General features: G+C 39.2%; 1 protein-coding gene across 7 annotated transcripts in view; it reads left to right on the top strand.

Moving 5' to 3' along the window:
* The window catches only part of HELZ (helicase with zinc finger), an 85,564-nt gene that overhangs the window by 53,355 nt on the left and 7,479 nt on the right, over positions 1–24,730 (top strand). For all 7 annotated transcript variants that reach the window (XM_015645424.1, XM_015645422.1, XM_015645426.1 and 4 more), the window contains 13 exons: positions 871–989; positions 2,408–2,553; positions 5,008–5,155; positions 7,482–7,665; positions 8,620–8,848; positions 11,979–12,183; positions 16,185–16,236; positions 17,054–17,247; positions 19,637–19,844; positions 20,312–20,388; positions 20,586–21,162; positions 21,540–21,780; positions 22,934–23,447. In XM_015645424.1, coding sequence (XP_015500910.1) covers positions 871–989; positions 2,408–2,553; positions 5,008–5,155; positions 7,482–7,665; positions 8,620–8,848; positions 11,979–12,183; positions 16,185–16,236; positions 17,054–17,247; positions 19,637–19,844; positions 20,312–20,388; positions 20,586–21,162; positions 21,540–21,780; positions 22,934–23,447 — 2,894 coding nt within the window. The remainder of the gene's footprint in view (positions 1–870; positions 990–2,407; positions 2,554–5,007; positions 5,156–7,481; positions 7,666–8,619; positions 8,849–11,978; positions 12,184–16,184; positions 16,237–17,053; positions 17,248–19,636; positions 19,845–20,311; positions 20,389–20,585; positions 21,163–21,539; positions 21,781–22,933; positions 23,448–24,730) is intronic.

The following is a 24,730-nucleotide window of genomic DNA, read 5'->3' as shown; positions in this document are numbered from 1 at the left end:
GGCAGTGGGCTGTGTACAGTGATGCCATAGCAATGTGTGTGCAGCTGTGTGAAATTCATCTTTTCCAAAGAAAATTGCTACATTTTTATGTATGTAATCTGAATTGGATGGTGCACTAAGTCCTCTAATACTTCGTTTTAAACCTTAATATATCACAGACATCAATGCATAAAACCACTTCTATACCTATCCTGAGTTTAGATTTCATAAAATGTAAATCTAAAGTGGCCAAGTTTTTTTTTCAAGTGCATGTTCTCCAGTGTGTAGATTCCCACCAAACCTTTGGTCCAATATTAACATAAGATTGAATTTAAATTTTCCTTCAACTTCTGTTCCTTTTTTCCCCCCCAACATTCCTTTAAGCCCATAACCAGCAAAATGCTCAGGTATGTGTGCAATTTTAATGGGAAATTTAGTATATAAAATAGTTACTAGGGCTCAAGTACATGAGGAATTCCTTGTCATTGTCACTGTCCAAAGCTTTTCAACTTTCATGGTGGTGAAATGACTTTCAGATTTGAGAACCTCTTGAGGGATGGTCTGCCAAGAGATGCTTATTCTTGGTTTAAGGAGGGCTCAGATAAAACTCGTGTTTAGTTTCATGAGTATCACAAGAAAGAGGCAGACCTGGGGGCTCCTGCTAATGTCACTGGCAACCAGGTGACATTTGTTGGTCATTTGATGGGTTTGAAAATTGTGTGGTTTTCAGTAATTGCTAGAAATTAATTTGTGTGAGCCATATCTTTTTTTAATTCTAGTTTTGGTTGCTATCAGAATACAGGATGTTAAGTTCAAGTTCTTGGTTTGTTATTAATATTAATTTTATCATATTTCAAGTTTCGTTTATTTGCTGATATCTCTGTTTTACAGGGTTTTTTACACACATTCTGTTAGATGAAGCTGCTCAAGCTATGGAGTGTGAAACAATTATGCCTCTAGCATTAGCTAATAAAAACACAAGAATTGTCTTGGCTGGAGACCATATGCAGGTAAGAGCTATGCAATTTTTGAGTATGAAGTGCATATGTAGAGTATTTGTATTTATCTATTTCAGTTATTTATCTGCATAATCATATAATAGATGGGGAATCCAAGGAGAATTCCAGGGATGTTATTCGAGTAAGATATGAGGATATTTGTTAAAGTCAGGAGTTCATGACTGGTATTACCTGTTGATTTTTAAAAGAATTCAAGAGTATGGAGAATTAGGATTGACAGAACTTTAAATTTTCATTAGAAGCATCTAATCTGGTGAAGATTTGAACGAGTGAGAAATGGGAAACTGAAACTAGCCAGTGCTTTTATGTTTTTGCAAAGTGCCTGGGAGCTGCTTGGTTTGGAGAGTTTAAAACACTGATTATGGCTGTCATTTTGCAGCCTGTAGGCATGAGAAAGCATGCTTGGAAAAGTCAGCTTTACTTGCTTTATTGATTTAGGCCAGATTTATTTGTTTTTATACATTTGCCTTTAATTCTCTTTGCATCTCCCAGTAGCAGTAGAGTGGATATTTGCTTTGGTACAGTAACAAACTCAGAATGGTGTTGCCACCTATGATTTAATGGTACTGGATAATTTCAATGATATTAGTAATGTCAAGGACTGGGGTAGTGCTTTTTATATAATGCTCTCAAAATGCTTTTCAAGAGCTTGAAATTCTTACTTTAGGCTTGATCTCATCAGCCCAGCTGGGTGGGTAAAGTCTTCCCTGTGTGTCTCAGGCTGCTCTATAGCTCAGGGTCTTACAGAAGATCCTGTATCAGGTGTCCAGCATTTAAATTTCAAAAACTAATATTTAGCTGAAGTGAAGCTCAGAGTCTGAATCGTACGAATTCAGAATGACAAAATAGATTGGCTTCATTTCTACACTTGGAAATTGTATTTTAAAAATCTCATTTTTGTCATCTTTGGTTCTGTTTTTCCTGCTATAATAGATGGTGGTTTTATTGTTAAACAGGCCCCTAGGAGTTTAGTGTAATAGTAAATAGGTCACTGGGTTTTTGTTTTTTCAACAACATTTCTATTTAACTTTTTAAATGGTACTAAATTGTCTTTATTTTCTGATTTGTACTATTTGTGGTAATAACTTAATTGTAAAAGTGATTGTCAGAATAATGGTGTATTCTAAACACAGTTTTGAGTGTTAGACTTAGATAGAAGGGTTCTGCATAGTTATTGAATATTTTATTGTTCCTTTAAGACCATGCTGGTCTTTTGTTACTTTTCTGGTAGGAAGGAGCATTTCTGTGGAATAGCTGTGGTCTTTGTCTTCCAATGATGAATGTCCAGTAAAAGGGAGATTTCATTTTTGATTTGATGCAAAAACGATGCAAATACATATGCTGGGAGCATGAAATTCCAAGTCCACCCATTTAGTTACATTTTCTTTGTGTGTGTGTGTCTATTACAGCTCAGTCCTTTTGTCTACAGTGAATTTGCCAGGGAGAGAAACCTTCATGTTTCCTTGCTCGACCGGCTCTACGAGCACTACCCTGCAGAATTCCCGTGCAGGATCCTGCTGTGTGAGAACTATCGCTCCCATGAAGCAATCATCAAGTAGGTGTGAACTTTTTCACTGTATCATGTGCTTCTTCTGACTGCTTGCAAGTAAGCAAAAGAGCCAAGCACAGCTGAAGTGTTTCTGTCATGAAATCTTATTTGTTTCAAAGTTAATTAGTGATTCTGTGTTGTAATTTGGTCTCCTAGAGCAGCTGCCAGGGCTGTGGGACAGAACCCTCATTCAGGTGGGGGTGCTTTGGCTGCTTGCACACTAAACCAAAGAAGAGCCAACTTTCCCTTTTTAACCATCCAGCAGTCTATTATATAGGCTCTGTGCTTCTTTGAACCATTTCAGAATTTTAGATTTACTGGGGTGAATTATCTTGGAATGGTAAGCCGTGGGCAATGTAAGGAACATATGGATATGCAACTGTGAATGGAAAAAAATAGGTCAAATTTTGAGCATGTTTCTTTACTGTTGACATCTTTTTTTACTTCTTTCAAGACACATTAATCAGTGGGTTTGCATTTTTATGCTGTGATAAACTAATGGCTGCCAGTGTAATGAGCTCATCCACGAGCTGTGCTGGAAAGAGTAAGTGCAATCATGAGGAAAAATGCTAAAGTTTAAATCCTGGCTCAAATATGTACTGAGGAATATTATGTTGGTATCCAGTCATACTAATTAGGTTATGACTGTGTTCAAAGCGAAAACAGAAATATTTAAGTGCTCTGGGGAATCAAAAGTGAGAATCTAAAATACTTTTTTACATAGCTTGATCTGTCTTCACTTTATGGGCTTTGTAATTATAGGCTGAGTGCTGCTAAATTTCTTACCCATTTTTTGAGTTTCTGAGTTTGAAATGAGAGAACATCTGTAAAGGAAGGGATCATTTCAGATTTTCTTTAGAGATCACTTCCATGTCATTTGCCTCAGAAAGATCATGAAAATTCACTTCAGCAGCTGGAGTTGAGACAGGGAGTTCCAAGAAAGAGTCACTGTGTTGAACACCGAGGTGAGGATGCAGAAACACCACTGGGACTGGTTGGTTCTCTGGTGAAAGTCCAGTGTGCCCAGTTCCACTGGGAGCTGTTGCTGTGTGAGGTGAAAACAGCTGAACACTCTCATGGTGGGCCCTTTAGAAGATGTCTCAAGTCTCTTTTTTTGTATAATATGGAATTTCCCTTGACAAATGGGACCATGACACTTAGGACAGAAGTGGAGGAAGATGAAGGGCTCGTTAATCATCTCTACCTCACTGAAGCAGAGACACCATGAGAAATTGAGGAAAGAACGAGCCATTAGTTCAGCCTGACTTTGGAGCTGTAATTGGAAAAAACAGCCCATACAGAAAAGTTTAGTTGTTTAATGAGATCTCATTACTAAAAGTTAATTTGCAGAAGAGATGGTTAGTTTTGCCCCCTGGCTGCTGTGGAGTGACAACCCAACCCAGATTGGAGCCCAGTGTTCTTCAGGGTTGTCCAGGGTAAGCCACTTCAGGTCAGGGGTGGGCTGCAGTGCTTTGATGGTGATTTGGTAGCAGGAAAGTTTCTGTGCCTTTTCCATGAGCAGCTGTTTCCATCTTAAGCTGCAGTTCTGGAATCCTGGAAGAACTTGATGGACCCACCTGAGCTGCACAGTCTCCTGCTTTGGTTGTCTTCATGTCAGGCTGTACTGAGGTTACTGCAGCCTCTGAGTGATATCCAAAGAAGGTTAAGGTTGGAGGCTGAGCATTGAAAGTGAGATGGTACCAAAATTCACTAATTACTGGAAGCCAGTGCATTCATTTAGCTCTACTGTGCAATAGCAATACAGCATTTGCAGCTCTCTGCAGTCTCTCCTTCTGCCTTTTTGTCTCATTCCATTCAGTTTGCCTTTTCCCCTCCTGCATTTCACCATGAAGTAGTTCTTGCCTCATTTCTTTTTCAGTCAGCCAGCTGCTGGAATGGCTGCTGCCAGCAGAGGAGCTCTATTGTGGTTGTGTTTCTGGTCTCTAGCAACATAGATCAGCCTGGAGTAGAAGTCACAGAAGAAAAGCTTGGTTGACAGCTGAACGCTTGGCCTGCGTCGTGCTCAGTGCACACAAAATCTGTAGTAAATTTATCTTCCATGTTCAATAACTCATAACTGACATGAGCAAGCTCATTGTCCAGCCTGGGGAATAACCAGTGCCTGACAGCAAGTGTTCTTTTGCCCAGTTTTCAGCCATCAGAACTTCTGAGTGAAGCATCAGTGAGAATGTTCATAACTTTGTCGAGCTTTAGATGAGAAGGAAAAACAGCCTTTGTAGAAAAAGTGTTGGAGAAGCATATTTTTAGTACCTTCTGCTGTGTCTGTAGTAGGGAAATATCAGTTCAGAGAAATCATTTGAAGATGCTGAATAGTAATCAGCGGTTCTGTTTTCCTTATGAAGTATTTTGTGGTTGCATATTTCATCAGGGAGATTTGCATATTTTATCAGTGAGCTCATGTGTAGACTCCACATTTTACCCTGTTTTGCCTTGTTACAGTTACACATCTGAACTTTTCTATGAAGGCAAATTGATGGCAAGTGGAAAGCAGCCAGCACACAAAGATTTCTACCCTTTGACTTTCTTCACAGCACGTGGAGAAGATGTGCAAGAAAAAAATAGTACAGCTTTTTACAATAATGCAGAGGTAACTCTTTGCTTTTACTGTTGATTGTTTTCTTAAAGCTCCACTCTCCCAAATTTACTGGTTTATGCCCAGTGTGGGTGGAAGACATAAATTGTCCTCTACTAGGAAAGGGGAACATGGAGTTCGCTAAACATGATGTAATGAAAATTGCAATTGTAGTAAACATTTCCACTAATTTACCTTCTTTTTTTCTCTGCAAATTATAAGCCACATCTCATTCTCCCAGGCTCATTCTTCAGGATGTCTTTCCTGATAATTTATGTGACATTCTGATGGATGTATCTTAGCAACTGAGAGTAACTGCAATTTGAAGTAAAACTTAGATTTCTTTGACTGTTGTAGAAATGTTCCCACTCAGTTAAGAGTCCTCTGGAGTAACATTTCACATTTCCTTTAATATGTTTAGGATCAGTGTCTAACTGATAATGCACAGATGAGATTCTTTTAGGTGAGAACTTATTCTCCATGTGTTTGTTTCACATAGATTTATTTGTATTCTTCAAAAATGATTTTCATTCTGATTCCTTCCCTTGTGTTTGAAAGTACCAAACAACCTGAGCCCACAAGAACAAACACATGCAGCAGCACCCACCTCCCACCTGATTTGATAATGCTTTTCATAGTGGAAGGTGCCTTTTCCCAGTCACCTCCAGTTAGGGGAGAGAGAGAAAAATCAAAGAAATAACAGTAATTTTCATAAGCTTAGGAGGAATTTCTGGTTAGTGCTTGTTACAAAGCACTGCAGAGCTGCCTGTTTCCCCTTGTTGATCATGGTGGGGTTCATCTGCTGCACAATCTGAAACCTGGGTGTTGTTGTTGTGCTGCATTTGTTAAACATTCTTTGCTGCATTAAAATATCTTCTTAAATAAGAAGCTCCAATGACTTCTGGACACCTGACTGCTTTTATTAATCTACTTGGATTGCTTTGCCATTTAAAAAAAGTTGTAAAAGACCTAAAAATATCTTCAGTGGCCAAGTAACTGTCTGAAAACTGTGAGTCATTAATGGCCACAGGCAGAAATGAAGGACAACGGCTCCTTAAAGACCAGCAGGAAAAAGTGAAATTAGATGATGAGGGAGATTTTTTTTGTTTGACCCTTAATGGATGTTTGCATTGGGGCATCTTGTGGTTCATTGATGCCTATATTAAGAATTATTCTTAATATTAATATGTGAGGGAAATACACTTTTCCTTGTTGGTCTTCATTTTAAAATTTCCCTATGTGGTATTAATTCTAAATACATACCCAGAAGCTATATACTTTCAGAGAATCTTGCCAAAATACCTACAAAGGATTATTATTTTTGTGCTACAGTTTTTATAGATATCAAAGTTTATTCTAATATCCTTTGTCAGTAGAGCTGGCTTTTAAATGCAAGAATTGATGTCACAAAAACATTCAGGACTTGCTTAAAAACAGTCCCATATTTTCACTGTCCTCTGAAATTGCCAAAAATAAACTATTTGTGACTTTTTAAGGAATAACAGATTTTTTTTTTCCTTTTGGAGGCTGAGCTTGCATTTGTGATGCTGTAGGAAAACAGCATCATGAATTACCATGCTTTAAATAGCTGGAGAAATATTTATTGAATGTAAATTAATAATAATAATAATAATAAAAAAAGGAATCACAATCACCTTCTATAAAGTTACTCAGAAATACCCTGTGCAGTGCAGTACCTCTGGTGTGTTAAAATGAGCTGCTCAGGCAGGAGGTTACTTGGAGGCTGTCTCCTCACAGGGGGAGGTTTTCAGGTTTTATTACACATTAGTCTTCTCAGGTAGCACATTTCATAGTATTTCACAGAGAGGAACTAGCAATTGATGAATAATCTGAAACTCCCAATGGTATCCTTTGGAATAGAAGATGACTGTGCTCTGGTATACGGACTCTGTGTCTAGAGTTATCAGACTCTAAGATGACATATATCAAATCCAGAATAAAAATTAAATTATATCTATTTAGGCAGTACATTTACTTACAGAAATAAGTTGAAGTATGACAAGAAATGCCATACTTCTTGACATTTTTGTAAGAACCTAAGAATGAAAATTAAGATTATTAATGTAATTTTGAAGTTTGCAATTTTAACTGCGGCTTTTGTGAGAAAACTTATTTCAAGATGAAAAAGGGTGCTGTATAGTGAATACTTGTTTTAATTCAGGTGACTTTAGAGGATCACTGTAGGATGCAGTAGTATCATTGCTTGTGTAACACTGTGTCATCTAAGTGTTTCAGAGCTTTAAACCTCAAATTTCCTTTCCATATCAAAGAGTGATGCTCAGTGGGGCATGGCTTTTAAGAATCCTGCCTTTCTTCCAAGGTGTTTGAAGTGGTGGAGCGTGTGGAGGAGCTGAGGAGGAAGTGGCCCGTGGCCTGGGGCAAGCTGGACGATGGCAGCATCGGGGTGGTGACCCCGTACGCTGACCAGGTGTTCCGCATCCGCGCCGAGCTGCGCAAGAAGCGCCTGTCCGACGTCAGCGTGGAGAGGGTGCTCAACGTGCAGGGTGAGGAGCAGGGCTGGGGACCAGAGCTGGGCTGGGCAGGGGGAAATGTGTCTGCTGCAATAATAACTTCATAAAATTACCTTATAATTTACTAAAATTACCCTAAAGCTGTGGCAGCAAAAGGAGAGCTGCGGTGCAGATGTTGCTCCAGCGTTGACTGTAAACTCGTGGATGTGAGATTTATCTTTTCTCAAAAAGATCTCTTTGTCTTTTCTTAAAACTTAGTTCAACCTTACTTAAAAAATAAGTTGAGTGAAAATTGTGGATACTGATAGATTTTAAACATAAATCAAACGTTTTTAGCAAACTGATAGGTTTTAGAGTTCCAAATACCAATGTAACAGAGCTTTATCAGAATGTTTTACTGATTTCTTTTCCATCTGTGGAATAAACTGCAAGGAGCCTAAAAATTTAGGTGTTTCTTCCTGAAATCACATTGATAACAAGGATTTTGTGTAGGCATAGCCTGTTGCTAGGTTGCACTTCTAGTCAGTAATAAACAAAGGCAGATGATAAAGTAACTGAGTGACAGTGAGTGGTTTGCTCTGTTTTTTCATGGTAGATATTCATGTATTTGAGAAATTTAAAAATCTGAATCAAGAATGTCCAGAATTTATTTTTAAGGTAGAATAAATAAATTCAAGATTTGTTATTGACTGATAGGCAATGCTGTAAAGATAATTAACATTTCAGAAAGTTCAGGATTGATTAATATCAAGGTGAAAAAGTAAGTTTTTTAAAGAGGAAATATTCTTGTAATGGAATATGCTATTTATAGTGCATCTTTTAAAAATTTTAAATCTTATTATTCTTGCATAAAGCTCTTCATGTGAAGGGTAGTTATGAGTTCAGAACATCTAGGTGTGAAATTTGGCTGGCAAGGACAGTGGTCTGGCCACAGTATGAGCAGAAATAGCAACAATTATCTCAGAGATGTTTTTTGTTTCATTTTAGGAAAACAGTTCAGAGTTTTGTTCCTCAGCACAGTACGAACACGACACACATGCAAACATAAGCAAACTCCAATTAAAAGGAAAGAGCAGTTACTGGAGGATTCAACAGAAGACTTGGATTATGGTTTTCTGTCTAATTACAAACTTCTCAACACTGCCATTACAAGAGCACAATCCTTGGTAGCTGTGGTGGGAGATCCTATTGCTTTATGTTCCATTGGAAGATGCAGGTAATTTCTTTATGTTCCTTGGTTAATTAGGGCTGGGGGTACTGGCAAACATGTTTTTCTGTGACTGGTGGGTGTGGAAAAGTGATGGTTGTCACCATGTACAGCAGGGAAAAATATGAGATACCTGGCCATTGATAACCTGTCTTTTCGTGTATTTATATTGCTCAGATTTTCACTTCACACTAACAATTGAACCTGCTTCATTTTACTTTCTAGTAGGGGTTTTTGTATACCTGTTACAATTTTATATACAAATAAAAGTAATAAGTGATTTGGAGTTTCAAATTGTGATGTAATGTGGTATTTAAAAGTTGAATATTATGGCAGTTGTAGGATGGTAAAAGACTTTAAAGGCATTATTTATGTTTTGATAGGTCTTCGTGACACTAGGAAAAAACTCACTAAGATTTGAGTGAATTTACATTTTATAGACCTAAATGAAGAAATGTGAAAAAAGCTGAGATATGTAAACACTTGTGTTAAAAATTCCAAGTTCTTGTTCTTCAAAGGCTTTTTTTCCAATGGAAGAGCTGAAATTTTGAGATGATCAGAGATAAACCCTGCAGCTTATTCTCGAAGAGAGGAAACAGTGCACTGACTACATTATTAAAATAAAGCTAAAAATACATGTTAGTTGTTATATCTGTGTTGTGTTCTACTTTCCTGAGCAATGCTTCTTCTACTGTATTGAAAAGGGATGTGGTTTTCAAAGATTAGAGTTGAAAAAGGCTTGTGGGACCCAAACCTTTGTTTACTGTATTTATGAGATATAACCTGAATTTTGCCACTTTGCTGCTGGGGCCACATCAGGAGTATCTGTACATGAATGCAGTGATCTGCTTTAAATGGCTTCTAACATCTTACTGACAGAGAAATAATTATTGTGGGTTTAGTTCACTTTTCCCTTTACCTGGTTGGGTTTTTTTAGTCATGGGCTGGTTTATGTAATGAGCCCCTGTGCCTCCTGAGTGCTCCTTCAAAATATCTGAAATAAAGCAGGCAAAAACTTAATAAAATCAAAATACAGGCTGTCAGTGGTAAATAAATTACAGTGCTGGCAGTTAATGATTGAGTTTCCATTTTGAAGACCAGCAGCTGTTTATAGACGTAGAGCTGTTCCAAATTATAAAACTGAAAGATAATTAAGAAACAAGGAGCACTGAAACTTTATTAAGATGTATCTTGAGCTTTCCCTTTAATACACCATTGTCTTGTTTCACTGAATAATTGAACATTCACTCTTTGAAAATAGTGCTGGAGGGGCTCAGGGAGGCTGCTGGGAAGATGGTTCTTTTTTAGTACAACAGGAGTAGAGAAGTCTGAAAGAAGTGACATTTCGTTAGGAAAAACAGACCTCAAAAAAGTTGAGAGTGTACTTGAATTTTATAAATATTCTAATACCTGTCAAAATGAGTCAAGACTGTAATGATAGTTGTAGAGAGCTTTGTGAAGTATGCCCAGGGTAATCATTGCATTCCTGTGTGCTCCAACTGGACTAGACAGGGCTGTTTTGGCAGACACCCCCTTTAAACTCTCGAGCACACTCGGAGATGGCAGGGTTTTATTCTCTGTTCTTACAGCCCAGAACAAGTGTTCCATGTGTAGAGAGACTGCTTGGGGCATTCTCAGCATTCTCAGCAAAAGTGGATGGGTCTCAGTAGATTTGTGGTACTTGGCAGGAGGTTTGGTGACTGAATTGATTAATCAGAGGGAATTCCATCATTAAAGCATCCCGGTGATGCATTTAATTTTGGTTTTTAATTATCATTTAAAACTTTGCAAGATCTGTTTGCCTTAGAGCAAAATGCAGAAAAAGGGCCAACTTGCATCCTAAATTTTAAGAGAGTATTTCTTGCCTCTATAAAATCACACTAGAAATGGGCTTTTATGGAAAACTATTTCGAATTCTTAAAAACATCACTAGTACCACAGCATTCTTGCAAGAGAGACATTTGTTCTTTCTCATAAAGTCAGCTACTCAGCAAAATGTGACATTGCTGGTACGATTAGTGTGCAGCAATCTCTCATTCTGCAGGTTTTGGGGAAAGAACAGTGCTTGCTGTTAGACCAGACCTTGTTTCTGAAGGGTGAACAAGCAGGAGTTATAGTCAGGCACACCTTTACTCTTGATATTTTTGAAAGAGACAGCTCAGGTTTTTTGATTTTTCTTTAAAGTGACATCTTCAGACCTTATTTAAATATCTTTTAAGCTTCAGTAACTTCACCCAAAAAGTTCCATTGAGGGTTAAAAAAAATAATAAAATTCATAAGTGTAAAATTTTGTATAGATTCTGCTGTGGATGTTAACCAAAAAAAAAAAAGACTTTTTTTTTTTTTTATAAAGCAGTAGAAAGACTTGTCATGAGAAAGGAGAAGACAGGGAGGAATGTTCTTAATGTTCTTTTAATACCTGGTTTAAATAACCCCCCCATCCTCCAAAAAGTTGGAAACAGAATTTTCCTAAACAAGTCATGCATCATCTGATGGTTATTTTCGTAGCTCAGAAATTCTATATGTTATAGAAAAATCTGACATGCACTAAAATTTATGGTTTTGTTTGTTTTCCATTAGAGGATCTCAAAGAATCTCTGGAAACTCCCAAAAATATTTTCACATGTCTCTGAAGTGTTTCCCGAGAGTGATTTTGAGGGCATATCTCAAGGCCCTTTGTATTTGTTTTTGTTAGCTTTAGTATTTGTTACACTGAAGGATCTGCCTAAATTCAGAGAGTGTTCTTGACATCTTCTGGAACTGAGAGTCTGTGTCATTCCTGTGACTGTTTCAGCTTCAACAAATGCCTTAAATTGCATACATTCCAGAATTTTAAGCATTGAGTTTACTGTTTTTGGTTTTCTAGGAAGAAGTTCTGAGTTGGGGCTGTCCATGGCATTAATATTAAATGTGTGACCTGAAGCACATGGACAGAGCTGTGTGTCCATTTGGAATGGCTGGGGAGCTTTGCACTGTGCTGTGGGGTTCAGCTGCAGGGAGCAGGTTCAGGGTGGATGGGTTGGTGTGTAAAATGAGCACACAAAAAAAATAAAAATGTCCCTCAGTTACATTAAATCTCTTTTCATTTTAATAACCGCCAGTGAGCCTTCCTTACTGTTTGTAAAAATCATTTCCATAGGAAATTCTGGGAAAGGTTTATTGCCCTGTGCCACGAGAATGAAAGTCTTCATGGCATCACGTTTGAGCAGATCAAAGCTCAGCTGGAAGCTCTGGAGTTAAAGAAAACCTACGTGTTGAACCCTCTGGCCCCCGAGTTCATCCCCCGAGCTCTGCGGCATCAGCACTCAGCCAATCCCACCAAACAGCAGCAGTCACCTCCAAAGGTAAAGTGTTACTGGTGATGGCTTCTGTCAGAAACTGGATGTGAGTGTAGAGAAATAACATGAAAGGTTTATGGAACAAGCTGTTTGTTTTAAAATTGCATCAGTGCAATCAGATATGAATGCAAATTCCAGAGGGATCCTCAGCATTTTCAAGTGAAAGCTCTAGGCTTGTATTATCATAAAGTTCTTAACAATACAGCTTGGGGTTGTCCAAGCCTCGTTTCCTTACTAAAACACACCTTGGCTCACTCTGGCATGTTCATTGATGGTTTTGCAGTGACCCTGGAACACTTCAGCCATGGAAACTCAATGTTTAGATAAACCAGATTAAACCATCTGAGCAAGAGCCAGTCCCAAGCTGTGCTGTGATTGTACCCCAAGCAACAACAGGTTGATACAGGCAGTGACAAGGAGTAAAAGAAGCCAACAAAACAATAGCCAAAAGGGATTTGGTTTGGTCTAAAAATCACATTTAAAATTCAAGGACTTAAGTTATGTAAGATAATTTTTGATGTAATTAAAAATATGTTGTAAACTGGTTTATTGCACAGATTAGCTCAGTGATAATGTCCTTTAGAAGACCAGATTTCATTAGCATCGAGAGGGCAGAGAAATAAAATCACCTCTGAGTGGTAATTTCATTGGCTCTTTTTATAAAAGCAGGTGAAGAAGTGATGAAAATACAATTGCTTCCTTAGGATGATGAAGAACAATACTAAATTTTAGAGCTTTCTTGGGGGGTGATATATTAGTAATGAATTTTATTTTAATAATTCTTTGTAGTTTATATTAAAATCATTTTGGGTTGTAATTTAATTAAACTGCATTTAGAGATGGAACTGGAATGCAGGTTGTCAGCTTTGTGATGAACTCAGTGTACAGGAAGGAGGAACTGCACATATTTCCCATAGCTTTGCATTTCTGTTCCAGGCTGTATCATTGAAATGAAATTTTTACAACAGGTTTTTTTAATACAAAAAGGAAAGCCTTCCCTTTGGCAGTCCTTCCCAAAAGGGAGCTTGTAAGTGAGAACATTTGGTTTCTTTATCAAGATGCATGCATTACTTTCTGAAACAAACACCAGATTTCTAAAGCTTCTAGTCATGTGTCAAAACACTGGGCCTACAGAAAACCAGAAATTACAAAATTGTCTTTAAAAGCCACTGCTGTATTCTCATTTTTCATGAGCTCTTCAGTCTTCTCCTTAATAATAAAACATCATTATTAATACTTTTAGTTTCCTAAATAAATAAAAAAAAAGTACTTGAAAATGCAGGTATAGTACATTTAGGAAAAAAGGGGGAGTGTGTGTTGGGGAAAGTGAGAGCCTTGTAAGTAGACAGCTCTGTTTATTTTGCTTTAGTTTGTTGGTAAACTAAACCCTTGTGCTGTTCAAACTGCCAGCACTCTATTTTCAGCTTAAGATCTGAAGTGTTTAAACCACCTATGTCACAAGTCTAAATAAAATCTTCCCTGTGAATGCCATTGACAGGTAGTGAGTTTGTGCAGTAACAGCAGAGCAGTGAGCAGGTAATAATCAAATACTTGGAGAACACAGCTGGGATCAGGGATACATTTCCCTTCACTCAAGTTTTAAAAGCAGATGGTTGGTTTTGCTTATTTTAGAAATCCTAAGCACAGTATTTAACATTAAAAATGAAGGATTAAAACCTAGAGCTGGTGTATTTTGTAGCAAAAAAAAAAAAAAGAACCGTCTCCAATCCATGTTTTGTGGTGAGTTTATGGATTTTGTGCAAGCCAGGGCTTGTCTTTCACACGTGCTGAAAAGTGGTTTTGTACAAACAGCACTTCTTACTCAGCAGAATTGCTCCTGGATTTATGTAGGGACATTAAAAACCTCTTTGCTATTTAGATTTTAAAGAAGGAAAAAAATGTTTTTTGTGTGTGTGAGAGGCCAAGAGGCAGCGTGGAGCTGTGAGGGCAGTGCCCTGTGTTTGTGTGGCTTGGCCAGGCAGGGGAGTGGGGAAGGAGCGTGGGAGCTGGATGGGGACAGCCTTTATTGAAGGTGATGATGTGGAAAGGGAAAGATTCCAGAACTCGGAGCTTCCCTCGGGGTAGTTCACGTACAGTAAATTAAGCTCTGAGTTTACAACTTTCCTACCTCCCACTCGCTGCCTGCCAGCTTTTGGTCTGGATTCAGGCACTTAAATCAGGGTGCATCATCATCCCAGCCATTTCCTGCAGTCAGTGAGGACCACAGGTCGGAATAAATCTCTGGAGAGCTCTCTCTACTCCCGTTTGTTGACTGAAGGGGGATCCGAGGAATGACGAGGCTGTTAACTGCCTGCAGTCACCCAAATCTCGGTCTGGGCTTCCTCTGAGAGCCTTTATGTAATGTGGATTTTTATATTCCAAAGGTGGAGTGAGTTTTTAGAGGAAACTGAGTGTATTTGTGCTCCAGTGTTGTCAGTCACCGTCAGTTCTAGGGTAGGTTTAGGTATTTGGAGATGGGTGGGGACATGAGCCTCGGTGTGAAAATCTTTGAGAAATGGTAACAATTGAATTCATAACAGACTTTGATAACTTTTTAGAAAGTTGTTAAGTCTTCAAAACTGTGAAGGGAAAAAGAAAAAAGAAAGGCAGCAGCTCCCTTCCCCAACTTCCTGGTGACCCCTGGTGACTTTTATTTACCAGTCTGATATAGGGACATACTGAAGCTCCCAGTGAGCAGGACAGCTCCTCTTGCAAACTTACATTATTATTTTCTTGCAAATTGATGTAATTATTTGGTATTTCAGTTTGAAGAATATGGCACCTATAAAACACAGGTCTGATAGGTTAGAGGAGAGGTTTGTCAGACCTCTGCACACACTGCTTGCCTCTGACATTGTAACAGATACAGAAATGCTGTGTGCTGTCCATGAGTGATTAAGGCTGTAGCTCCTCCATGTTTTTAGATTGAATCTTTCTCTGTTGAATAAACAGGCTTCCTTTGTTTAAGTGCTGCAATGAAAAGCAATTATTATTTTATTTTTCCATAATTCATTTTTCAAATGAGAGGAAAATTTGGAGACCAGTTCTTTAATCTGGTTTATGCATGAGTCAACATTGTCAAACAACCTGTCTTTGTACCCTGACTAATTTGCTTAGAGTGCTGGAAAACTGCCTAGACTTATCTCCTGGCAAGAAAAGTTTTGCAGCATCAAAGCGTTTTTAGATTTATTTTAAATTTGTGAATGTACTTAGGTCCAGATTAAGTAAGGTATTTCTGTGCTGCAAAGGACTTGAGAGCATACTGGCAATGGAATATGTGCTCACAGTTTATGAATATTAACTAATTAGTTGATGCTGCAAACTCATGAGAAAGTAGAAGGGATAACTCAGGTCTGTTAAAATCCTTTTCTAATGTACAGTTCACCAAGGAAGAACAGTTTCCCCAAGCACTGGGTTTCTTTACTCTCCTGTGTTGCACTTTTGGGGAGCAGTCACAGAGAAGCCACAGCCCAGAAGCTGACAAATGAGATGGGGCAGAGAGACAACATCTCATGGGGAGGGGTGAGCAGCTGAGTAAAACTGGGGACAGCTCCTTTGCCTCCAACATCGTTGAGCTGGAATCTGGAGCAGAAAATGGATCATGCTTCCTCTAAAGCTGCCATGGCAGAGGAGTACTGAGAGTTATATTGGTCCTGGGTGCTGCTTCTGAAAGATTGGGACAGTGGGAAATAAAATGGTGAGAAAAGAAACTTGAAATGTCTGCTGTAACTCTCTTTGCATCTGAAAACAGTCAGAAAACTTGGGAGAAAGATTTCCCAGAGGGAGTTGTAATGACCCACTGGTTAATTGAATTAGTGGTCTTTTATGTCCAGCTTTGTGAATTCATAGTCAGGTGGTGGAGCTGGATGGTTGAATGTGTAAGAATAAACTGTTGGGCTGACTCCTTTCAAACTCTGTTTTATGTTTATCATGTTCACTTGAAATAAAAAGCTCTGGTTTGTGTAAGAATGCAAAGATTACTATTATTGGTTTTTTTTCCTTTAAAGGGCAAGGTCCATCATCATAACCAGAATGACCATTTCCCAGCTGATGGAATTGGTGAGTGCCTCTGCAGTTCCTGAGGGAATTCCTGAGCCCAGTGAAGCTGACAGTAGTTTGACATACATTGAATATCTGGTCTCTTCTCTGTTTGAAAGCCATTTACTTGTTGTTTGCATGTGGAAATCAGATCTTAGGTTATTAAGTGGACATTTGATATTTCCGAGGCTCTCCCTTTATAGGTGTTGTGTGCACTTATTTTGAAGCCTTAACACAAACACAGTTGTTGGCCTTTGAGAAATAGCTGTGTTTGAAATTCATCATGTACAGTACCAGGGTATTTGCACTAAAAGGTTTGGACATTATTTTGCATGCACTGTTTTCTGAGGTACTTTGAAGTTAAATTGTGCTGTCATACATCCAGATATTACTGATCATACTTCTGCAAGGTAGCATGCAACAGCTGAATAATTGTGTTATTAATTTGGAAAAGCATTAGTTTAGAGCTTGTCTTCCATGCTAAAGAAAGGAGGGTTATTTTAGTTTTTGATGCAGTGCTTAACAGCTGCTCTGACTGTCAGCATATTTAATTGGTTTGGGACATTTTTTCATTAATGCACTTACCAGCTACTGTATCTCAGGTTGTATTTTCTGCCTCTTCAAATTTTTGAAATGGAATACAGGATTTGATTAATGCTTTCTCTTGGTGTATCAGACCTGTGCTGTTAGAGAGTTGTACACATATTTTATAAAGATAGATGCAGTTTGGATGAACAAACAAAGAAATAGTCATCTTCATGTTCTTTTTGTGTATATATATCTTCTTTTTTTTTTTTTTTTGTATGTATATATCTTTTATTTTTATCTTTATTTTCAGTTCAGCCCAATCCTTCTGTTCTGATTGGAAATCCTATCCGAGCATATACTCCTCCCCCTCCTCCTCTGGGACCTCACCCCAATCTGGGGAAATCTCCAAGTCCTGTTCAAAGGATAGATCCACACACTGGGACAAGTATTCTATATGTACCTGCTGTCTATGGAGGAAATATGGTCATGTCTGTGCCTTTGCCTGTAAGAATTCATTTTCTGTTTCTCCCCTCTCCCCACCTCAGTTATTGCATGCACATAAATATATGGCAAAATCAGAGAGTGAATTTCTTGCAGGTTTTTTTCAGCACTCCAAATCTGTGGGTTTTGCTGGCTTTGGGAGTGGCAGTACAGAGAAGCACCAGAAAATAAAGACCTGAAAGCTTTGCTCCCCCAAATAACTCCAGGCAGGCTAAAAGCAATTTCATGTTCGTGTAATTTGGTGTGTTTTAGGCACACCAGTGGAATCTGTCTCATCTGACTTGAGACACCTTCCTCTGAATTATTTGCCTGGTTCAGTTCTTAATCATTGGAGAGACCTCAGTGATTCACACCAAGTCTGTTTATTGGCGTCACACAGCCTAAATTACAAGTTTTGGATGTTTGCAGTGCAAGGTGTCTGAAGTGAAGTGATAAGAAAAATAAGCATAATGGGATGTTTTTCCCTTCCAGAACCTCGTAGTGAACCAGTTTCCTCTCCAATCCCTTCCCTTAATGACATTTGGGAGCAGAATGAAGATCTCTAATCAGGTCTTCTAAGCTACATTTATGCATGGAATTTTGGATTACAAATAAAACTGTCCCACCAAAATTTACACACATTAAATAAGCAGTCTCTGCTTTATTTTTACCCTTCAGTCAACATATTCCAGGAGGAAAATGCAAGGAAAGAACAAAGGCTGCAGAAGCTTGTGGAGTAACATGTCTGTGTTGTTCACAACTCCTGAACATCGTGGCAAGGATGTGGAACCCACACATGCAGATGTGTTTAATTCCACTCATAATGCTAAATGTTGGAATACAGCTAATTTGGTTTTTTTCAGTAATTATGAGTCCTCTGTTGTAATTTGGGTTATGGATGCTGAATGGGGACTTGCTGTAGTTTCAGTTTTGTGTCTTAGATTAGCTGGCAGCTGTAAATCGGTTTTCTTTGCTAGGCCAAGGAATTTTCCGTTTTCCAAGCTTACTAGAAATCTGCATTTGATGGATAAATTTAAATGCAATGAGAAGGCCAGCAGCTGTATCTTTGTCATGCTTGCTCACATTATATTAATATCAAACCAAGGTAATTTAAAAAGCTCTGTCTTATTGTTCCAAGGTTAATGTATTTTTTATGTGTTTCCAATCAAAAGAAATGTATTAAAAACAAGTATTTTGAACTCACCTTCCCTGAGGATGGATTTTTAAATAATTAAGTGGGAAGACTGAGGTACTAATGAGACTGCTACTTTTGAAAAGAAGCTTGGAGGTGATTTGGGGTTGTACAGATGCAATAGCAGCCTAAAGCTGAAGTTCAAAGGGCACATTTCAAGGGCAAATAGTAATTTAAAAAAAGAATTGGATGAAAGTTGTTACACTTGAAACAAGCAGGGACTGAAGTAAAATGTGTTTATGTTGGTGGAAGATAAAATGATGTCTTTGTTTAATGCAGTTTCCATAGCCAAGATAAAAGCTGGAGGAGGTTGTCTGCTGCCATCACTAGAGGATACTTTGGCAGCCTGAGTGGTGGGGATGACTTTCCCTGCACTCTCCTCTTCTTCATATATTTCCCTTCTTTTAATAAATTCCCTACAGGACAAGTTTGAAGTCATTTGATGCACAGCTGTTTTCCTTAGCATTCCTTTTAGGAATAAAATTGAAGCCATTGTACAAAATCCTGACTTTTTACCTGCTTTCAGGAGGTGGATTTTGCTTTGACTCTGCAATACACGTGTCATGTAGCACAGACACTTTGGAGTGTCATTCCCTGTCACTGCTCAGCTCTGAGCACTCTCTGGCTTCCACCAATAGTCCTGGGAACTTCACTGGGTGTCTGTGGGTGCAGAGGTGGGCACAGCCCCTCCTGCTCTGGCCCAGAATCCCAGCAAGGGTGCTGCAACATCTGGTCCTCACCTTTGAGGCTTCTCTCTCTGTCCCCCCTGAGCCACAGCCCAATGACTCGTAGCTGCCAGGAGAAAGGGCTTTGTATTTGTTTGAACTTCACCCATTTCTATTTAATAAGAGAAGAGATTCATCTGAAGTTTATTAAACTGCAATTTGTCTATCAGTCTTTTCTCTCTGAACTTCAAAAGCACTGAAACAAGAATGAGTTTTGATAGAAGAATTTTTGCCCAGGGTTCTCCTTGAAAATCTCGTTTTGCCTGCCCTTAGAGCTCTCCCCTTCCAGCACCAGCTGTAGTTGTGTGTGTAAGTGTGTCAGGTCATCTGGTACATGAAAACCTCTTGTCACTGACCTAATATCAGCATGCTCATTATCACTGCCTTTAATTTAATGTACCTTAACAGATCACATCTCTCTCTTTTATTTTTATTTTTATTTTTTTACATTTTTATTTAATTTTTATTTTTACTTTTATTTTTGTTTACCACATAGGTACCATGGACGGGGTATCAGGGTAGGTTTGCAGTCGACCCTCGACTCATTACTCACCAAGCAGCCATGGCATATAACATGAACCTGTTACAGGCACATGGGCGAGGGTCTCCGATCCCGTATGGCCTGGGCCACCACTCCCCCGTTAGCTTAGGACAGCAGCAGCTCCCGCACCAGGACAAGGAGCAGCACGAACAAACTCGCAATGGTCAGTGCTTGGGATGCCTCTGCAAACTGCTCTGCCTTGGGGAGCCTTTGTGCTTCACACAGGGGGCTGTGGGAAGGGCTTTCCATCCTCCATCCTTTCTGTCCTTCTCCCTTTCCTCCCTGTTTGAGGGATCCACAGATGGGGGGAATAACCTGAGATTTGCCATTACAGATGGAATAACTGGGACTGTGAGATTCAGAAGGAATGGGAGTTGGGGAGGGGGGTGTAATTGTTCCATCTCCCTTCAGCAGTACCACTGATATTATTTGCAAGTTGGAATGACTACTTACTGGTTAATGAACAAAGTGTAGAGATTAAAGGGAAAGTCTTATTTAAGTAGATGATACTAAATGTCTGTGGTGCTGTAAATGCCATACTAATAAGTCAATTTTCCTGTGTCTGGGGAAAAAATATCCCAAAATAATAATTTTTCTATTGAAGCTAAATAATTTTGTGAATGTTTTTAGGTAAAAGTGAAAACACTGCTGGACCTGAAATCAGTAAAATTCGAACACCTGAGAAGAAACCTCTGGAATCCAAGCAGGTGGGTTCCTCTTGTCTGCATTTCTGGTATGTTTGTTTATTTTTTTGGGATTTGGGTATTTTTGTTTGTTTGTTTTTTATTTCATACTATCTCTTAATGAATTTGATCATTACATTCATTCATTTAGTCGAACCGAAATGCTTTTATTTCAGCTTTTAAAATGCGAATTCTCCCAACTTTCTACTCTCCTTTTGTAGGTCGATTTAGAAGCAAACCCTCAGCAGAGAAGCCCAGAGTCCCGTTCCAGCGTTGGTTACCCCAATGCCAAATTCCATCGCAAAGACAACCCCAACCCCAGGCAGCTGAACCTGCACCTGACCCCGCCCCACTCCCAGTTCGCAGTTCCCAACCGCCACTTCCAGCACCTCTCCCAGATCCCGAGGCAGCCGTACCCTCTGCAGCAGCAGCAGCAGCAGCAAAACCTGTTAAGTCAACAGCAAAATCACTTGCCTGAACAACCCAACCAAATGCCACCCCAGCAGAGCCAGGTAGTTCAGCAGCATAATCACTTGAATCAGCAGCCTCCACCACCTTCGCAGCTTTCCCCTGCTTTCCAGGCAGGCCCCAGCCAGTCCTTTTTTAATAATCCCATTCCCCACCGACCACATTCTCCTGCTGTAGATGCTGTGATTTCAGAACAACACCCCCCACCTCTGTTACAAGAAGTCAATAATCCTTTGAGGCCTATTGCACAGCACAACCCTGTTCTGCCAACCCACTTGAACAACTTCATTGAAGAGAATCCGTCAGGAATGCCCTTAGGGGACACTTTAGGTAGGTGACTTTTCTTTATTTAAATTCAGTGTGCAATTATAACTACATTGAAGTGAAAATGAAGGAGGTATTTACCTTTTTCAGGCATATTGCTCTGAATTGGGTCATTGTTGGGTTAGTTTCCATAAGTAATGTCATTGAGCATAATTTGCTGCTTGAGGCATGTTTGAATATTCAGCACTTTATTAGAAAATTCATGTTTATATGATTTTCCATATGATTTAAATAACCAGGTTATGCACTGCAATGCAGTTAGTGTATAATAGACCCTGGAATAAACTGTATAAAAAGTATTATTTTATTTTTTTTTTTTTCTGACATAAAGATCTTTAAAAGGGGGCATTAGATAAAATTTTTTTTTAAAACTATTTTTATAGATCGTATGCATGGAAATGTAGCTTTGGAAACAATAAGGCAGCAACAACAAGCCAGGTTACAGCAATGGAATGAACATAATGCCTATCTCAGTCAAGGCACTATTCCATATCAACACCATCACCATCCTCATCTACCACATCTTCCTCAGCAACCAATTGGATTACATCAACAGCAGCAAGTTAGGGCAAACTGGAAACTTGCCAGTAATACAGAAGATGAAACAGAGGCAACATATTCAAGGTATTTGTTTACTGAGTCATCAGAGCTTGTGTAAAATTGAGCAGTGGGCACCTATCTGTAACACTGTGATCAAGTGCAAGGCACTTAAAGGTATTGCTTTTTGCTGCTGTTATTATGAAGGTTAAAATAGTTGGCAGGCTGACTTACAACTATGCTTTTATTATGTGTTATGCTTTATTCTGTTAGTATATTGGGTAGTAAAGCTGTAGTGGAAAAATATTTTTATGGAGCTTTTCAGTGTTGTATTTATGGAATAAGGAATGGATAGAGAGTAACAACCTTGTGTTTTTATGAAAGAGGTGTCTGAGTGTAGTTAAGGCCTATTTAAGTTGTAAATTCTTCAGTTTGAAGTAGCAGTCTGAGATTCTTGTGCTTGAAAAGAAACAAAGCAGCCCCTCCCTAAACACTGCTCCCCAGTGAAACCTAAACTTGTCTTCCTTTTCAAAAAACCTTTGCTTTTAAAAGCAGATTTTTTTTAAAAAAATGCCTGTATTTAAGATGGAGCTTTAGGGGGCAAGAAAGGAAGCTGTTGAACATCAACAGAAAAATGGTTCCAGTGGTCATCAACTTTAATCATGTATATTGTAAAGGCTGGATTTTTAAATTGCCTCTGTTTACTGTCATCTCCCACTATGCTTTCTTTTCCATCTGGTTTGTTATAGACATGGTAAAGCATCTAAACGCCCTCTTAGCTGACTCTGAAGTGCTGAATTGAATTGGCCTTTTGAAGAAGTTTAAAGTACATTGTGCAAGCAAAGGGGAGTCCCTGATTTTTCTGGCTCTTGCCTTGACAGGGGTTAAAGTTTTCTTTAACTATGTGAACTTTTTACTTTGTGTAAGTAAATCCTTACCTTTAGTTGTCTCTTAAGAGATAACAAAAAATTGATTCTTCTTACTGGAAAGGAAATCTCAAGAGTTATTAAAACTTTGAGATGATTCAGGTGGGTATTTCATTCAATTAATCCTCTTGTGCCTAATTTTTGATTGCTCAGTCGCATCCTTTGAAGTTAGGGTCAGTAAGTGCAAAGATGAGAATATTTAAATTCAGTGTTCTGAGTTTTCTGCACCTCAAAAAGAGCGAGATTTCAGCAAAACCATTTTTTTTTTTTTTCCTTTTTTCTCTTTCCTTGCTGCATTTCTTGTGTTGATGCAGATTCCAGGACTTGCTCCGGGAGCTGTCGCACCGCGATCCAAGCGAGAGCCGGGACGTAGCCGAAATGCCACCCCCCCAGTCCAGACTGTTGCAATACAGACAAGTCCAGCCCCGAAGCCCACCAGCACTCCCTTCTCCTTCCTGCAACTCCAACCACAGCGCCCACTTCCCCAACTTCACTGAGAACAGCAGAGACATTGAACTGCCCACTAACCCAGCATTTCAGCAGCATTTACCCCAAATGTACAACCCCCCTTTCTCAATGCCATCCGAACACATAACCCCGTCTCCCTTGAAATACCTGCAACCTGATGGCTCCTGGACTTACACCAACCTACAGCAGAATCACCTCTTGGGGCAGGGCTTTCACTATGGAATACCTCCACTGCCCCACAGGTCGCAGCAGAGCCCTTTTATACAAATCCAGAATCATCAGCACGCAGTCGGTCAGGAGCCATTTCATCCACTCGCATCTCGAGCAGTTTCTGCTTCTTCGCTCCACAGCTTAGAAGAGGTGGGTGTTCTGTCTGCTCTACACTTGTCCTGTCATTTTAATATCAAATTATGTTGTGAAGTGGTCATGCAAGCAAAACACCTCACGCGTTAAAAGCTCACAGTGGGAATTTCTGTGAGGTGGAATTGTTCTCTGCGTCTCTGCTGTTCACCCTCAGCAGATGCATGGCTCTTGTCGCTGCAGGTGTAACATTTTCTCTGCTAAATAGGAAGCCTTGGCTTTTGGAATGTTACTCTGGGTTTTCATGCAGTCATTGTTCAGTGTCTGCATGTCATTCATCTGCAGTGAAAATCAACCACAGCCCAGGTGGAAGCTCTGGACAGTCAGCTGGGATGACCCAGCCAATTGATTCGGTGTTGAGCTGTGAATGTACTCGAGTTACTTCTCATAGGGGACCAGAGCTCTACAGTTGTTCCAACATGGTCCAAAAGCTGATTTCACAATCCCACCCTGCCTGCATTAATTTGATACAAAACCCTCGCTTTGTGTGTTGGAAGTCAGGGACATCCAGCTGAGGCTGGCTCCAGCACACAGAGCTGGCTCTGTCCCTCTTGTGCTGGGCTCTCAGGGGGTGTGCTGTGAGATGCAGACTGTGCCAGCACATACAGCCAGGACAGGTCATGTTTTGAACAGGAGGTTTTAATCCCTGCTGGAATCTGAGGTGCTAAGGAGTGTATGATGTCTGAACATGGAGTATTCTGAAGCCAGATTGCATTTCAGGAACGTGAGAATTAATATTCTCACTGACTGCATGTAATCCAATATTTGTACATAAGTGGCTTGTTCTGTGATGCATTCCTGTTAAGGTTTTTACAGAAGCTGGGGAGGGAACCTTGCTCATCGCTGTCTCACACAATACATATTTAATTTGTCTTTCAACTTCTGAAAACAGAAAATATTTAGTATATGAGCCTGAGAAAAATAAGTAAAATTGAATTCTAGTACATTTTACCAATTTCTGTCTTACACAGATCCAGAGAGGTTAATGGAGTCCTCAGGCCCAGCCAGAGCTGTAGTCAGGTTTGGGTTTATAGACATTTAGAAATTCGATGTCTCAGTCCATTAAGTCATACCACCCTGTAAAAAATCTAATACTTTGTGACAACAGTTAATACTGTCAGTACAGCAGGACGTAGGAACAATGGCTTTTCAGCAGTAATAAACCAATAAATATTCCTATAGAGCTTGTGACAGCTCCTGCTATCTGAAGATAAATAGAGTGAGCCTTTATGTAATTAGTGCAAATTCGGTTTAGTTCTTATTTCTTCTTCCTTTCAAAATAT

This window comes from Parus major, chromosome 18 (assembly GCF_001522545.3).
Source record: "Parus major isolate Abel chromosome 18, Parus_major1.1, whole genome shotgun sequence".
NCBI lineage: Eukaryota > Metazoa > Chordata > Aves > Passeriformes > Paridae > Parus > Parus major.
Note: the sequence above shows the minus strand (reverse complement) of the source record. Positions and strands in the feature narration are given on the sequence as shown.